General features: G+C 48.0%; 8 protein-coding genes across 8 annotated transcripts; 1 reads left to right on the top strand and 7 right to left on the bottom strand.

The window, feature by feature from the left end:
- Positions 1–4,154: 4,154 nt before the first annotated feature.
- On the bottom strand, positions 4,155–4,304 carry COCMIDRAFT_86619 (uncharacterized protein; the record flags this gene model as incomplete). The annotated part of the gene is made up of 1 exon (XM_007686601.1): positions 4,155–4,304. A coding segment is annotated over one exon (150 nt), but the record flags the coding sequence as incomplete, so codon positions are not given.
- A 295-nt stretch (positions 4,305–4,599) lies between these two features.
- On the bottom strand, positions 4,600–5,517 carry COCMIDRAFT_60777 (uncharacterized protein; the record flags this gene model as incomplete). The annotated part of the gene is made up of 2 exons (XM_007686600.1): positions 4,600–5,193; positions 5,344–5,517. Coding segments are annotated over 2 exons (768 nt in total), but the record flags the coding sequence as incomplete, so codon positions are not given.
- Positions 5,518–6,423: 906 nt separating this feature from the next.
- On the bottom strand, positions 6,424–8,670 carry COCMIDRAFT_86443 (uncharacterized protein; the record flags this gene model as incomplete). The annotated part of the gene is made up of 4 exons (XM_007686599.1): positions 6,424–6,861; positions 6,920–7,301; positions 7,402–8,323; positions 8,385–8,670. 4 exons carry the CDS (start codon positions 8,668–8,670, stop codon positions 6,424–6,426), a joined length of 2,028 nt encoding a protein of 675 aa, XP_007684789.1.
- Positions 8,671–10,370: 1,700 nt separating this feature from the next.
- Positions 10,371–10,559, bottom strand: COCMIDRAFT_86537 (uncharacterized protein; the record flags this gene model as incomplete). The annotated part of the gene is made up of 1 exon (XM_007686598.1): positions 10,371–10,559. One exon carries the CDS (start codon positions 10,557–10,559, stop codon positions 10,371–10,373), a length of 189 nt encoding a protein of 62 aa, XP_007684788.1.
- A 282-nt stretch (positions 10,560–10,841) lies between these two features.
- COCMIDRAFT_42689 (uncharacterized protein) lies at positions 10,842–11,282 on the bottom strand (the record flags this gene model as incomplete). The annotated part of the gene is made up of 1 exon (XM_007686545.1): positions 10,842–11,282. A coding segment is annotated over one exon (441 nt), but the record flags the coding sequence as incomplete, so codon positions are not given.
- A 564-nt stretch (positions 11,283–11,846) lies between these two features.
- COCMIDRAFT_2450 (uncharacterized protein) lies at positions 11,847–12,135 on the bottom strand (the record flags this gene model as incomplete). The annotated part of the gene is made up of 2 exons (XM_007686504.1): positions 11,847–11,924; positions 11,983–12,135. The coding sequence occupies 2 exons, from the start codon at positions 12,133–12,135 to the stop codon at positions 11,847–11,849; spliced, it is 231 nt and encodes a 76-aa protein (XP_007684694.1).
- Positions 12,136–12,260: 125 nt separating this feature from the next.
- Positions 12,261–13,296, bottom strand: COCMIDRAFT_33864 (uncharacterized protein; the record flags this gene model as incomplete). Its single annotated transcript, XM_007686544.1, has 3 exons — positions 12,261–13,057; positions 13,117–13,188; positions 13,242–13,296. The coding sequence occupies 3 exons, from the start codon at positions 13,294–13,296 to the stop codon at positions 12,261–12,263; spliced, it is 924 nt and encodes a 307-aa protein (XP_007684734.1).
- Positions 13,297–13,797: 501 nt separating this feature from the next.
- Positions 13,798–14,735, top strand: COCMIDRAFT_86598 (glycosyltransferase family 34 protein; the record flags this gene model as incomplete). Its single annotated transcript, XM_007686597.1, has 2 exons — positions 13,798–14,062; positions 14,119–14,735. 2 exons carry the CDS (start codon positions 13,798–13,800, stop codon positions 14,733–14,735), a joined length of 882 nt encoding a protein of 293 aa, XP_007684787.1.
- Between the last annotated feature and the right edge of the window lie 156 nt (positions 14,736–14,891).

The raw sequence follows: 14,891 nt of genomic DNA, 5'->3' as shown, positions 1-14,891 counted from the left end.
ATTAATTGCGCAGAGAGTTGCGTCAGGTTGGGTGGGGTGCCCAGCTTACTGATCTGCCCAGCTTACTGATCCCGCACGTTAATAGAAATCGTATATTTAGTTATGCTAATAACGGGAATCTCCAGGATGGCATGTCAAGGCTTGGAAGGACAACACGCTCAGACATTTGCAAAATAGCGTCCACTTACCTATCTATACCCGCAAGTAAAGCAGTATGTAGGTTAGTGATTTTCTCGTTCTCGAATGAAGCGATTCGTAGACGATAGCGATAATGTGATGTAAGCAGTTGAGGGTGTAGGAAGTATTGTGTATTGTGTAGTACATGATGCTAAGAGCAAGTTTAAATACAGTGTTATTAGTCAGTGAGTAACCACGTGACTATACATGGTACTTCTGGGCTTACACACCTCCCTCAGATTCGAACGCAGGTTGAAGCTGATGTGATCATAGGCCACCCCCTACTCTACAGAGTAGGGCTGCTTGCAAGAGTGCGGTGGGTAGCCGCTTGTATTGGAGCAGTGCCAGGTGGGGATCGTCCGCCGTCGCGGTGTAGGTGGACCTCGCTCTGTACTATGGGCGTCCCCAGTAGTCGGACGTCTCCTAGAGCTAGCACTGAGGTCCTGACTGCTTCTTGTTCTTGTATGGAGTTCAGTAGTGTGCCTTAATATTATTAAAAGAAAGAGCTTTGTAAGCGTACAGCCTCGTTAAACCTGTAAAAACCATATAGGAAAAACCAGGAAGAGTACTGCACTATATAGCTTATACTTGTGTAGTAGGAAATATATTAAAATGTAAAAGTGATACCCAATTTTCGTGTCTCTGACGAGGCAGTAGCTTGGTAAGTCCATCAGCGGGTTGAACGCTGGTTGGTATATATGTAAGGTTGAAGTTGTGGGCTTGTGCTTCTTGACGAAGCCAGTGATGGTGTATATCGACGTGCCTAAGCGACGTTTTAAGTCGTGGTGTAGCTGCTGTAATCAGCCGTATTGTCTGTTGGTTGTCGCAATACAGTATCTGCTCATTGCCTAGATCAAATTCAATCTCCTTGAATAGTCTCCACCACCATAGCAGCTCTGTGCCTGCAGACGAGGCGGCGATCAGTTCAGCTTCAGTGGTTGATTTTGTGACACATCGTTGCAGTGTCGCCTTCCAGTCGATCGGGCCGCCAAACAAGAAGAAGATGTAGCCTTGCGAGCTCTTCCTTGTGGCCTTATGGTCGGCGTACGAGGCATCTGTGGCGCCATAGAAGTCTGGTTCTTGATAATCTTCGATATGTGCTGTGTCGGTGGAGATGGAGGCATTGTAGTGCAGCGCTCGATCCTTCGTAGAGTATAGATAGCTGAGCGTTTGATAGGCAGCATTGATATGCTGTTGTGAAGGGTTGGTGAGGAATTCAGCCAGCTTTGAGTGCGCTTTTGATACATCAGGTCGTGTGGCAGTTGCAACGTAGCCAATTGATCCGACTAGCTGCGCGTATCTGTGTATATTTGCGTCATTTCTTGGCTGGTCTGAAGGGAGTAGTTCCTCTAGAGGGAGAGGAGTGGCTGGAGGCCGCTTGAACGACTTTGGTGATGGATATTTGACGCTGAGCTTGTCAAGATACGCTGACTGTGATAGCCAGATAGATCCGGTTGATCTGTTGCGGTGTGTTTGTATTCCACAGAAGGTGGATAGTTCTCCAAGCGACCGGATCTCATATCGACGTAGTAGCTTACGTTCAAAGTTGTCAAGTGCTGCTGTATGGGCTGGACGCGCGAGTACAACTATATCATCAACATAAAAGAAGACGATAAGCTTTTCATTTCGCCAAAGGCAAGGTGCCTCTTTGACTTCTTGAAGACCTAGTTCTTTAAGTGTCTTTGTGAGCTCTTTATACCACAGTAGTGGTGAGGCCTTAAGCCCATAGAGAGCTCTGCGTAGTTCCCACAGATGCTCGGCATCAAAGAAGCCTTCTGGTGGGTAACAGTAAACAGGTGTATTGAGTTGAGCATTGGTAAATGCGTTGACTGCGTCGTATTGACGTATTTCAAGGTTGAAGTATGCTGCGATAGCCATAAGTCCTCGAAAGATGCGTGTAGCTAGAGTTGCAGCGTACGTGTCTTCAGCTATAGCTTGAAGATCACCTCGAACACAGACTCTGGCTTTGTATTTGACTAGATATCCCTCATTATCAAGCTTATATTTGAACACCCATATCAGCGGCAGGACTTCAGTGTCTTAGCTATTAAAATCCTTCCACAAGACAGTGCTATAGGTATCTTTACGCTTAATGTCTGAGATCTCACGTTGCATTGCTGCTATAAAGCCTTGCTTATGTACGGCAGGGAGCTTCATAACGTCTTGATAGAAACGTGGCTCAGGAGGTAGCGTTGAGTGGTGAAATCGTGTTTTTAGAGCTATGATAGATGCTGCCACAAACGTGGACCAGTATTTATGGACGAAGAAGCTGCTGCTTTTGCGTGTGGGCTTCCTAGATCTTGCTGCCCCTTCTGGCAGTATGTGTGAATGGCGTAGATTGCCATCAATAAGTTCGCGATTTGCCACAGCATTTGTGTCCACTGATTATTCTATTAAGTCGCGTCGCTTTCGTTTTCTTGATGTGCGAGTAGATGGCTGTGTTTCTGGAGTAGGTGTAGACCTGTGGCTAGCTGTAGCTGGTGAGACTTGGTGATATTCTAAGTGATTGTCTGGATCTGGAGTAGCTGTCACAGCTGGTGTAGGCAGAGATCGGTGTCCTGCGTCGTAATCCTCATAAGGTTTTTCAGTGCTTTGTGTAGAAAAAGTTGGTATATCTGCATCCTGACTAGCTGCTGTTGTAGCACTTTCGTCCTCTTCTTCAGAAGACTCTTCTAGATTCTGCAGTGGTGTCATATAGATAGTATGTATAATCTCTTGTATCTCTTCGCCTTGTAGTAGTGGATCTTGACTATCGAATGCTTGGTAGAACATGTCCTCCCTGAACGTCACATCGCGTGTACGGATGACTTTGCCCTGATGCGCTTTGCTCTTTGCTTTTGGTATCCAGATTCTGTATATATTTGATGCATCATAGCCAACAAGGTAGCCTATGAGGGCGCGAGGAGTGAGCTTATCACCTCGCGGTATCTGCGTGCGTAGTGCGTATGCTCGGCAGCCATATATTTTGAGATGGGCTATTGACGGCTTCTTATAGTACACCATTTCAAATGGTGTTTTCCAGCTAATTGATCGTGTAGGCGTACGGTTAAGTAGGTAGCCTGCAGTGACGTACGTCTCTGGAGCAAGATGGAGTGGTAGTTTTGACGTGCTTAGCATGGATCGTGAGCAGTCAATTAGAGTCTTGCCTGATCTTTCTGCAGAGCCGTTCTGCTCTTTCGTATGTGGAGCTCTGATCTAGAATCTGATTCCTTCTTGCTAACAGTACGCACGCGCTGAGTCGTCTGTCAGTCCATAGCCTCGTTCGTCATCGGCTATTATAAATGTGACAGTAGTATTAAACTCTCGTTTGATCGTACGATCTAGGCGAGTGATTACTTCAAGTAGAGTCTCCTTATCACGTTTGGGAATCGAGTATACGAAGTTGAATTTCGTGTACAGATCAAAGGCATGGAATATGTATCGATGCCCATTGTAGCCTATGACATCGAGCTTGATGATATCAATCGCCACTGTCTCAAATAGGCGAGACGCGCCAGTCTCATGTCCCATACGACGAGATATAATCTGATGAGCTTTATTCTGTGAGCATGCTTCGCAGTCGATTGTACGTGGTGCAAGGCCTGTAGGTGGTTGCTGGATGCCCTGAACGTTTTCTGCTAGATGATCGATAGCATCACTGCCTGCATGAGCCATAAGGACATGGAGCTGAGGCTTGGTGAGCACTCGAGGTTTGAGAGGTTGGGCTGAATATTGAGGCCTGCGTTGATTGGCTGCAAAAGCTGCATATTGAGCAGATTGGATTGGTGGAGGCTGGGTGCGATGCACGACTAGCCAATGGCCTCCTAATCGGGTAAGGCTTGCAACATCCTCGCGAGCATCTTTGACAGCTCTATACAGGACGTTTCTTCCTGAGTCAAAGTGGATATTTGATGAGGAGAGGCGGGATAGCGAGACAAGGCTGGTGAAAAAGGATTGGATCAGAGCCACGCGCTTAAGCGTCGTTGTCTTGATACCACTTAGTGTTGATAGAGGCAGCTTGACTTCACCCCATGCCTCAATTTTCGTCTCAGTTCCTCCTGCGAGTACGACGTCGTCGTCAGCTGCTGGAGCTTTCCACTTAAACTCTGCAGGGTTGTTGCAGATGTGAATATCGGTGGCTGGATCCAGCGTCCATGAGTGGGCAAGTGGATATTGTTGAGCTACTCTCTGGTTGTTGAACGCGGAAAAGAAGACGGCATATGCTTCGTGCTGCAGGGAATGTTCAGCTAGTGGGTCTCCTGCGTCAATTTCTATCGAATCAGAGTCCGATGCTTTACTCTGCTTGCTGCCGTCCCTGGTCTTATACTTCTTAAAGCGTCGATTCTTTTCCCGAATCTTGCTTAGTACTCCACGACTATCCTTAGTCTCAAAGTCAGCAATCTTCTTGGCTTTTTCAGGGTCTACGACGAATCCTCGTTGCTGGAGTGCTGTATCGATGTATGGACATTGGCCCCAGAAATGACTGTCGCCACAGAGGCAGGGCTTTGCTGGCTTATTCTCACTGTCTCTTGATCGTTTCTTGTTATTGTATGGAGATGGCTGGCCATTCATCGTTACTCCAAAGGCACCTCCATGGATATTTGCCTTTCTTGAGTAGGTTGTACGATGGTAGCGCAGGTATTCTGCAAGAACGGTAGATAACTGAGATTGATGAGGTATTGGCTTGCTGCGATCTGTGTTCCAGTCCTCCTCGGCTTTGAATATATCAAGTGAAGCACTAGCGGCGTATGCAGCGTCAATTTGCTTGATAGCTCGGATAAGGTCCTTGTGTGCCCTAAACCCGTGTACTTCAGGTAGATTAAGTTGTTTTGCTCTACTGTATGCTGTAAGAAACTCGTTGCACCAGTCTTCAACATTTGATCGTCGAGCATGTAGGACCTTGGCTGCTTCGTAGTCCTTCTGCACTCTATATTCCATATCGGACGTAGTGGGAGAGAAGAGTTCTTGTAGTGTCTTGATCTGATCGTGGACTGTTGCCTTGTCTTTGATATGATACAGTAGTTCCTGTTGTATAGTCTTAGTGATATGCGCTTCTACTTGGCCTAACTTATCTCGAAGACGTCTGTATTCTTTGATTTCTTTGTAGTAGCTACTGCGATCCTGGTTGTACTGCAGTAAGTCTTGCTGAGACGGTAGAGTTGCAGGTGATCCGTCGACATTGGTAACAGGCTCTGGCCTAGTAGGCTGAACAGGCTTTTGCAGAGGATTGGCTGGTTTATTGGGATCAATATATTCCCATACGTCTCCTGCTTCGGCAATACGCTTGACGATAAAGATCCAAAGCTCCCAGTTGCTCTGTCCTTGAAGGATGATATCCGAACAAACAGTGTGCGTCGACATGATAGTATAGGTAGGTAGGTAGTCAACTAATTGAGAAAATATGCGGATTAGGCCGGGCTCATAACTGTAAGCAGTTGAGGGTGTAGGAAGTATTGTGTATTGTGTAGTACATGATGCTAAGAGCAAGTTTAAATACAGTGTTATTAGTCAGTGAGTAACCACGTGACTATACATGGTACTTCTGGGCTTACATGTGATAAGCTATATATTTCAACTTTAGGTAAGCTAGATGTGCTACACGAGATTGATTCTTTCGTAAAGTAATAATGGAAGCTCCGGATACTGGGTAAGTGCCAAGGCACCAATAAGCAGGCCTCAATTTCCTGGCTAGACCCAACAGGGGGATTTAGCTGCTTTGTTCTCCGTTTACTGTTTTAGGCCGTTTCGCGTTTGCGTTTTAAGGCCTTTGTAGGTTAGGACTCCGACTATTGTTAGTACTATGTAGTTAGCGTTGTGGCTGGGAGTAACCAAATAGCCTCTTACGTAGCTAGATGCTCCTTTTTTGCTCGTCTTAGCAACCCATCCTACAACATGACGGCTACGTGACCGCTCCTTAACGAGAATCTAGTCATAAGATGAAGCTCAGCTCCTATGTTTTCTATCTTGATGTTGATAAAGCCAGTCAGCCCCTTGTATTGGAGCTCTAAACCTGGAAAGGCGAATAAACGGAAACGAGAACCAGAGAATCGAATCAGCCTAAATTAGTTCGCATTTCTTCATACCCGAAAACCCTCTAGTGACTAATCCTAATATAAAACCAAAGCCGTAATTACTATGAAAGCTTAGTTTTAACAAGCACGGTGTCGTGCAAGGATGAATGTAAACAAGGCGGTGAGTGTTAATAGCGCGTTCCACTTTAGCAAGCAACCATATCAGTTTCTCTATAGCTGCTCTTCCCTTCATTCATCATGTCAGGCTTGTTGTCTTGACCTGCTTCTCACCACCAGTTTCCTGTCCGGGAGACAAGTCCCTTGTTACACTTCCATGGCCATGTTCTGCAGCTATCGTCTCTGCTACTGGTTTTCCACCTAATTCACCCTTGGTTTGCATCGGCATTGTTGGCTCAGTACCCTCGGATCGCCGGTATACAGGGATGAATGCATCGTAATATCGAGGCATCACCAAGCCGAACAGGATGACTATAATAGTCAGGATAGATAATATAAACCCAGCAATCATCATGGGATCATAGCGAAGAGTATGAAACTCTGGGAAGGCAAAGGAGAGTATGATGGCGAGGACAGGGCCGCTAAGGTAACGGAGCAGGACAGGCATGAATGCAGGAATCTTCCAGTTCTTGCCCCGCCCAACGATCACATTCAAATCACGGCGTAGTTGATTGCCCTAGATGCCGAGTCAGTTTCTTGAAGAAAAAAGTGCCACATTTCCATCAAGTACTTACTGAATAAAATGCAAGATACCAAAATTTTCTAAAAAGAGCAGTGCCGTTCCAGAATGAAGGCGCACCTACGTCAGGATTTCGTGCTATTATGACAGCAACAATAGCCATAAAACAGTAGAAACCAAAACCTGCACCCGCTCCAATACCTGGACTACTGATGCCATGGGCTAAGCTGATGCCAAGCACCTGAGCACCAAGAAAGCCTACATTGTAGACCACGAAAGCAGGAAGTCCAGTTTGGTGAACGATGTCTTTCCATCGATATACAGTAGTAGCACTGGAGACTTCGCTCCATACAACGAAAATGAGGGCAACGTTGTTCACCCATCGATCAATGCCATCTAGCAGATAGTATCCAAACTCAGTACAGTATGGTAGGCACCTATACGTCGAGAAGGTAGGTTAGTAAGCATTCATGAGATATGGCTGATGTGGGAGAAAAGATTTCTCCCTGGGTGAAAACAGCAAGGAGGTATACTTACATTAGAAAGCAAAGAATAGTAAGTGCGGTGACGACAACAGGTCGTGACGCCTTGACCATACCAGAGTCGCAAATAAGAGTGACTACAACATCCAGCATAACAAAGGCCGAACTGAATCCAAGAACCACAAGTGTGAAGAATGATAGTACTGCCCAGAAATTAGCTCCAGGCATTTGAAGTACAGCTTCAGGCAAGGTGAGAAATCCGACAACAAATGCGCCGAGTCTCTCGCCGTCCTGTGGCCATCTGCGGAGGAAGCCAACAACGCCAAAGATGGCGAACGCGGCAAAATTCTCGAATAGAACGTTACTGCCGCAGATGAGACATGCGTCCATGACAGCATTGGAGTGTTTGGTGTTGTAGCTGGCGTACGAAGTGAAGTATCCAAACCCTATGCCAGTCGAAAAGAAAACTTGGCCAACGGCTGTTTGCCAGACAACACCCGAAGCAAGCTGATCGCTCCTCCATGTCCTCCACACAAGGTCAACGCCTTCTCTTGCATTTTCGAGTGATAATGCTCTTCCGACAAAGATGATGGTAGTAACAACCGGCAATCCCATGGTGAAGTAGACGACTCGCCCTGTCATTCCAACACCACGGAAGATGGAAATCCAGATGAGGAACCAAACGAAAATACTCCATCCGACTGTTTCGCCAATAAGCGCTCCATTGGGGTAGGTCGTGAACCGGGCTACTGAATTCCCATCAGCGCTCAAGCTTCCTTCGTTGATCTCCCCGCGTTGAAGTACGTCTTGGTAGTAGAATTCTTCGATCCGATTTTCCCATGGCAAGGGGCTAGTGAAGCTGTGTCGGAAGTACTGCATGATCCATGCTAAGTTGACAGTGAAATATTGCACAACGAGGAAGCTGACAATGACCGGCCCCATACCTACACCCTTCAGCCGGCGATGTACATTATTGACTAGAGGTGGTGGAATATGTCAGCCTACATCCTGTACACGACACTCGCGGTATAGTCTTACATGCGATGACGGTTCCTCCGCGGTATGCTTGTCCAATCGAGACCTCTAAGATTAGTGCAGGAATGGCAATGAGAAACACAGCCAAGAGATATGGGATGAACCACTGGAGTCCATAGTTGTTATACAAAACACTGGGATATCTGAGCAGATTTCCTTGTCCGGCACAGCCACCCATCGCAGCAAGTAGGAAGGCTGCTCGTGACGGCCATTGGTCACGGCCGTCCTCGCTCTTCGTAGCAGGAGGCGCGATATAGTCGCCGATCTTTCGCAAGGTTTGCGTGGCCATATTGCAGAGCGGCCTGCTGTATACTGAGACGATTGGATAAGTGGTTGCCCCTCATGAAACGATATATCACTAGGTTTTGATCGCAATGGTTGTAGTGTTCATATCTTCGAACTTTTGAACAGTAGTGGATTTCATCGGTCTCACTGCAGCGGAGTGGGTCAGTTTTGTATCTTGCCCAGGGCGTGGACCCCACTACGCCTGCCAAGACGTAATACTAGAGCTCCTGATAGGCATCCAGTGGATCACTCGGTTCAGTTCGTCTGGCCCAAGGCATGCGAGGTGCCAAGAATCCCATGTGTAGGTTCAAACTGTTGAACGGACCTATTGTATTCTGTCATAGGAATGCCGTTTGCAACACCACAGACGATTTTTACCAGGCAAAATAAGCTCTTTCTGCATGATGGATCCATGTGGCGGTAACTATCATACGATTCCTTAGATGGACACCTTTCTGTGGTAGTTGCGTGGAGGCTATCGTGGGTCGCCAAGCTTCCGCTGGGAGAAGTGGATCACCGTCTGTCGGCTACTTTCGTGGCGTACGTCACACGGGATGGTTGCAATGTTTCCAACAAATCATGGCGCACTTTGTTGCCGTCTTCCGGGTTGCCAATGCTTAGCTGCAATCGCCATTGACACATTACCATCACCCTTGTTCTTTGCTGAATTTTTATCCGCCATACTGTATATACGAGAAAATAGGTGCTAGCCAAATGCGACCTGAGGAATGGAAAGACTATGTTGTTACATGAGAATTGTGGCGCACGTACGCAGGCTGGCGATTCGCTGGTACATCGCCCCGGTGGCCGTGTACGTCGAACCGTACCAACCTCTCTTCTCGCGAAAAAGGCTAATAAACAGCTATGTGATTGTAAGCCAGTCACACTGTCCTCGGGAGTCACTCATCAACATCATCAACCATTATTTTCTTCTGTACTCGAGCTCGCACTATGCAAAGGCTGCTTTTTGTACTCTAAAATCCCCCCCTGGAAGTTCAACTCCATCCCGTAGTTCTTAAGTCAGCCTATTCAGACCTAACAAGAATCCCCAATGATCATGTAAAATTCACAGAAATTTCTTACCACACTCCACATGTAACATGGGACGAATGTATGCGCTACAGATCAGTCTCAGCCTTGGTATGCATATGTGCCCGGGCTGCGGACTCGCACACGCGGTACACTTGGTGGCTTATCATGGCGGAAGTTTACGAGACTTGAAATCGTTCCAAAACGATGACAAAAAAAAGAACTTTCTCTATCGGGGCCAGATACAGCATAATACAAATGAATTTTATCGTGAGATCATTCTGAAGAAACTGGATCGATGATCAACAACGGCGAATAGATTTAGCTCTTCCCATCCGCTGATCCCGCATCGACCTATACATCTTTCATCGTCGGCTTCATTCTTACTTTTAGTATGTAGATCAATGTTCAGATGTACGATTTACACTGCGCAGGCGAAACTGCTTGAGATATTTGCAATACGACATGGGTGTTTGAATCTTGCTACATAGGTACATACCTAGCAAAGCAGGATTGCTATTTGCCAACGAACAAAGACACAATCTTGCAGTGCACAAGGTATCTATAAATCAAAGATTGAGGCTAATCCGACGGGATACGGACGGCACAGACAAGCATGAAGGGCCTTTTACTAATCCCTTGAGTCAATCCCTTTTGTCCCGGTCATAGTTCTCCCTAGCACATGAAAACGTTTCCTTCCCAGAACCCAAAGCCGCGCGGCATACCCGCTCCTGCCAGCGGCCCTATATCTTTCGCGAGAATTAAGTCAAGCGACCAGATCGCACGCTCGAATGTGGCTTTGGGCATCGCGTCTGTAGTGCCAGGAAAATCTCCTATTGGACCAGATGCGCAAATCATAAGCATCCACCCAGCATTCTCTTCAGCATCGGTGAGTGGGTGATCTTTTGGCTGAGCCTCCTCGCCCTTCCAGCGATAGAGTGATGAGTACATTTTGATGGATTTGTAAAAAAGTTGCCTGAGACGTCCTAACAGCGTTTCGGATATTTTTTTCATGGGACCGAGTGCCGTTGGAGGAAGTCCGAAATTTATTGCAATCAGGTAGGATGGTAGTCTATCAGGCACGGAGCCTAAAGGAGACAGCAATTCCGGGGGTAAGTTCTGAAACGTCGCTTCGTCTCCCATTGGAATCTCTTCATAGACGGCGAACTTGGCACTAACGATGTCGAATACTGTTGGCTCTTTGCCTCCAGTCTCTAAACGTCCGTGGCATCCTACTGGCGTTTCATCCTTACCGAGCTCCCTTGTGGTTTCCAAATTCAAAACCCGGCTTACATCATCGTATGCCTTGCTCTTCAAGACGTCCAAGTTGTCAACAAGACATGCGTACACATATATTGGCTTTGTGTCTTCTTCAGGGTTGTGTCCATAACCCTTTCCCTCCTTGGATCTGACGAACCGCAAGCAAGAGGTGACTTTGCCGTCTGAAGGTTTGTCCGAGGACATGTTGAGCATGTCTCTGAAATGCAGTTGCGTCCACCGCCCGAAACAGTTCTCAAAATATTCCCCATCGTGAAGTAAACGTGGGTGCACGAGTAGCATACCGGGTTTCTGGTCTACGGATGCCATTGTGTAGATGGATTTCCGAAAAAGAGTTGCAAGGCCTAAGGGGAGCTTTGGCTTGTCAATAAGAGACTCGATTCGAAATGTTGAAATGAATGATTTCGATGAACGGTTGCAATGGTCATACTCAAGACCTTAAATGTTATCGAACCTTTTGAAGAAGAAGTTGGTCATAGAAAACCGGGCTTCTTGGCAATCCCTACCAAGATATACACAAACGTCTCTTCCTCTCCGTCTTACCCTGATCTATAGCTTTTGAATAATCGGAAAAGACTTTGGGGATCCGGACGTGCAGTTGCAATGCCTACATATGTATGCATACCCCGCTGTAGTACGGTGCATTGCGTCCGTAGCGCATTAGTGAGAAGCGGAAAAAGCAAAGCAAATCCTAGATACAATGGCCGACCTCCCCCCTCCCAAAAGCATGCCCGCTTGCCTATGATAGCACCAGAGCTTGTAGTGCGAATATGAAGTGTCCTTGTTTATTGCCTTCGACCATGGGGTATGTGAGTACCATGCTGGTACCATCAGAAATTCCCACATTGAACAAGGAGTCGTGCATACGTGTTCTTACGTCTTCATAACCCAGCCCTCGACTGGGCCGTTGATTTCCGCTGCAATGTGGACACTCGTGTGCGAGCCGATGATCTGCAGGCGCATAGTAGCGGTAGCCACGTAAATCAGACTGCACTTGCTTTCGTCCTACGGGAAAATTCAAGCCATTGTATGGCGACACGCCGGTCGCCAATACTTCTGCCAGGCGCATCAGGGCGATGCAGACACCACTAACATACGACAAGGCGTTCAGTGATGGACATAGCCGGTCAGATTGAGAAATGTTGGGGTCTGCCGGGGGCATTGTGTTTGACGACAGGACAGCATAATGCAGATCAAGGGCAACTGTTTGCGCGTTACATAATCGATGTGTAAAAAAGCGAGGCGTTTCGGTACTCTCATCATTTTTTTTTCTGATTGTTGTGCAATCTAGTCGAAATCCGAAGTCTGGTTCTGGGCCTCCCATTGTAGATGCGTCACCATGGCCTTCTCCGCCTCCAATTCAGCCTCAAGGGTGCCTATTCGGTACGTGAACTCGGTGATCTTCGCGTCTTTTGCCTTGACAGCAAGGCGTGTCACATCTCTTGCTCTCTTGAAACCTTCTGTACGCTTTGTGTGTTGTATTAACAAGGTTTTAAGTTCCTCTTCGGCATGAACAGGTAAGACGATATTGGATTCTTGCAACAGACCAAAGACATCACCGACTAGGTCTTGATCCATTGCATTCTTTGAGCGACTTGTTTTTGGAGTTTCATCAATAGAAGTATAGGGCGTTGAGTAGGGTGTTGCAACTCTGCGGATGCTTTCTTGACTGGCCGCAGAAGAGGGGAAGGGGCTGGCCGCTGCTGGAGGTCTTGAATTAAACAGATCCCCCTGGGCCTTCCGTCCCGTGTGGGGTGTTCGCAATCCATAAACTGCTGTGTCGCTGTTTTGATCTTCGTCCCAGGGGAGGTTGAATCTTTTGGTGGCTGGAGTGCTGAAGATTGATGTCTTGGCAGCCTTACCAGGCGTTTCCGGATGAGACATGGCTTCACTCGGATCACGGCCGTCTTGGGCTTTTGAAGGACGGTACTTGTCTAGATTTCCGCTAATGGATCGTTTGCGCTTGTGTTCTGGAGTGAGAGTGGCAGCTGTATTTGCGACAGCTTCGTCCTCTCGTGTGCGGGCATCGTCGTCCCATAGGAAGAACTTGCATTGTTCTTGTGGAGGTTTGTTGCAGGTGCGAACTGGATTGAGCTGATAAGGATCTTGCGCAGGGCGTTTGGGAGCGAAGAGGATATCATACACCATCTCCCATGATTCGGGCCTGGTTTTGAGGTTTGTAGATGCACCGAGGGCAGTCGCGGACTGCAGTCACCTGATGGCACGTGAGCAGACAGCCCTGAGTGGCTTGAGTGTTGGCCATCATACAGTGCCAGACGCCGTGGACGAAGAGTCCTTTGCGTACACCCCGAGAGCCAGACATGACGGATTGGGACCAGTCTCGACGATGATATTGATGTCGTCGTCGTCGTCGTCACGGCGGGCGGAAGGAGGAGTGGAGAAGAGCGGATGCAGGGGCGTAGCGCCAATCTTGCCGCGCTGTTCCGGTCCGCCTTACTCGATACGGGCAATTCGTATAGGCTCGACGGCCCATCTAGACTGGCGTCGGATGTTCGCATCTGCAACCTCTTTGTCCATTATGGCTTTTGTTGCTCCAGCCAGCATTTTCGCCATCAGCCTGGTCCAAAGTATGCTGTGCAACGTTGCGCCACCCTGTCTACGGCTGGGTCCCTGACGTGAATCCACCATGTCTCCTTTTCCCACTCTCTAATCTCCACCATGAGTGGCTTCCATCCCTCGCACCTTCAGTTGCCACAATTGTGCCCCCTTCGGTGCTCCTTATCCTCATGCTCACGTCAAGGTGAAAACACACAGCTCCCGTGTCGATCAAGCACCTTTTCCAATTCGATCCTCGGTTGCAACCATGCTCGTCCGGTCGGCAAGGAGGCTGCCGCCGTCGCTCGTACTTATGCTCGCCTTCCTGGCCTTCTTGGGTTGGGAACTCAGTCAAGGAACAAGACATGAGGAGCATCCGTTGCCGCCATCGCCTGCTCCGCCTCCTCCTCCCGCTGCTGTCGAGCCTGAGCAGAAGCCACACGCCGAGGAGAAGAAACCGCCGCGATTAGCCCTCATAACCTTCGTTACCGAGCAGAGATCATACCTCTACCTCTCGCTAAGGAACAAAGATCGTAAGCCTGGCCAAGCTGTCACCCAAAAGAGACATGCTGACATGCGTCTTGCTCAGACTACTCCCGCCGTCACGGCTATGACCTCGTCATCGACTACGAACAGCACAGCGAAACTGGAAACCCTGTCTATTGGAAGTTTGACATGATCGAAAGGCTGGTCAAGTCAGCAAAGTATGACTGGATATGGTGGCTCGACTTCGACACACTCATCACCAACACTAATATCAATGTTGCCGACATAATCGACGACGAGTTGCAGAATGCTGAGCATGCTGACAATGTTGACTACATCTTCACCAACGACTGCAACGGCCTCAATCTAGGGTCCTTCCTCGTTCGCGCACATGATCGATCTCTCCAATTCATCCGCCGTGCACTTGATCTCCGTCACACCGACGAGGGCAAAGAATATAGCGAGCAGGACGCTCTGGTGCGTGTCATGAAGGAGGAGCCGTACTCGGAGAGGTTCATCGTTGCGCCTCAATCGAAATTGAACGCCTTTCCCGAAGAAATCAAATGCTATGAAGATGAGCATGGTCAGTGGGAGCCTAGCAAATTCATCTTGCATTTCGCTGGCGCGTGGGCCCACGTAGAGGGCGACGACCCCACAGGCCAACTTATGGACAAATACAAGCATGACGTCATGTGGGGAAAATGGGAAGATATATATTGATGGTGATGATGATGATTACGATGAGAAATGCACAGGGGGTTTACTGTGTGGTCCGCTCGCCTTGGAGTACGGAGTTGAAGCAAAACTGGTTATACAGTACGCTAATACCACAGGATGGCGTACTTTGTATGGTCTAACGGAGTACGCACAAGAACA

Source organism: Bipolaris oryzae, assembly GCF_000523455.1.
Source record: "Bipolaris oryzae ATCC 44560 unplaced genomic scaffold scaffold_20, whole genome shotgun sequence".
In the NCBI taxonomy this organism is placed as follows: domain Eukaryota; kingdom Fungi; phylum Ascomycota; class Dothideomycetes; order Pleosporales; family Pleosporaceae; genus Bipolaris; species Bipolaris oryzae.
Note: the sequence above shows the minus strand (reverse complement) of the source record. Positions and strands in the feature narration are given on the sequence as shown.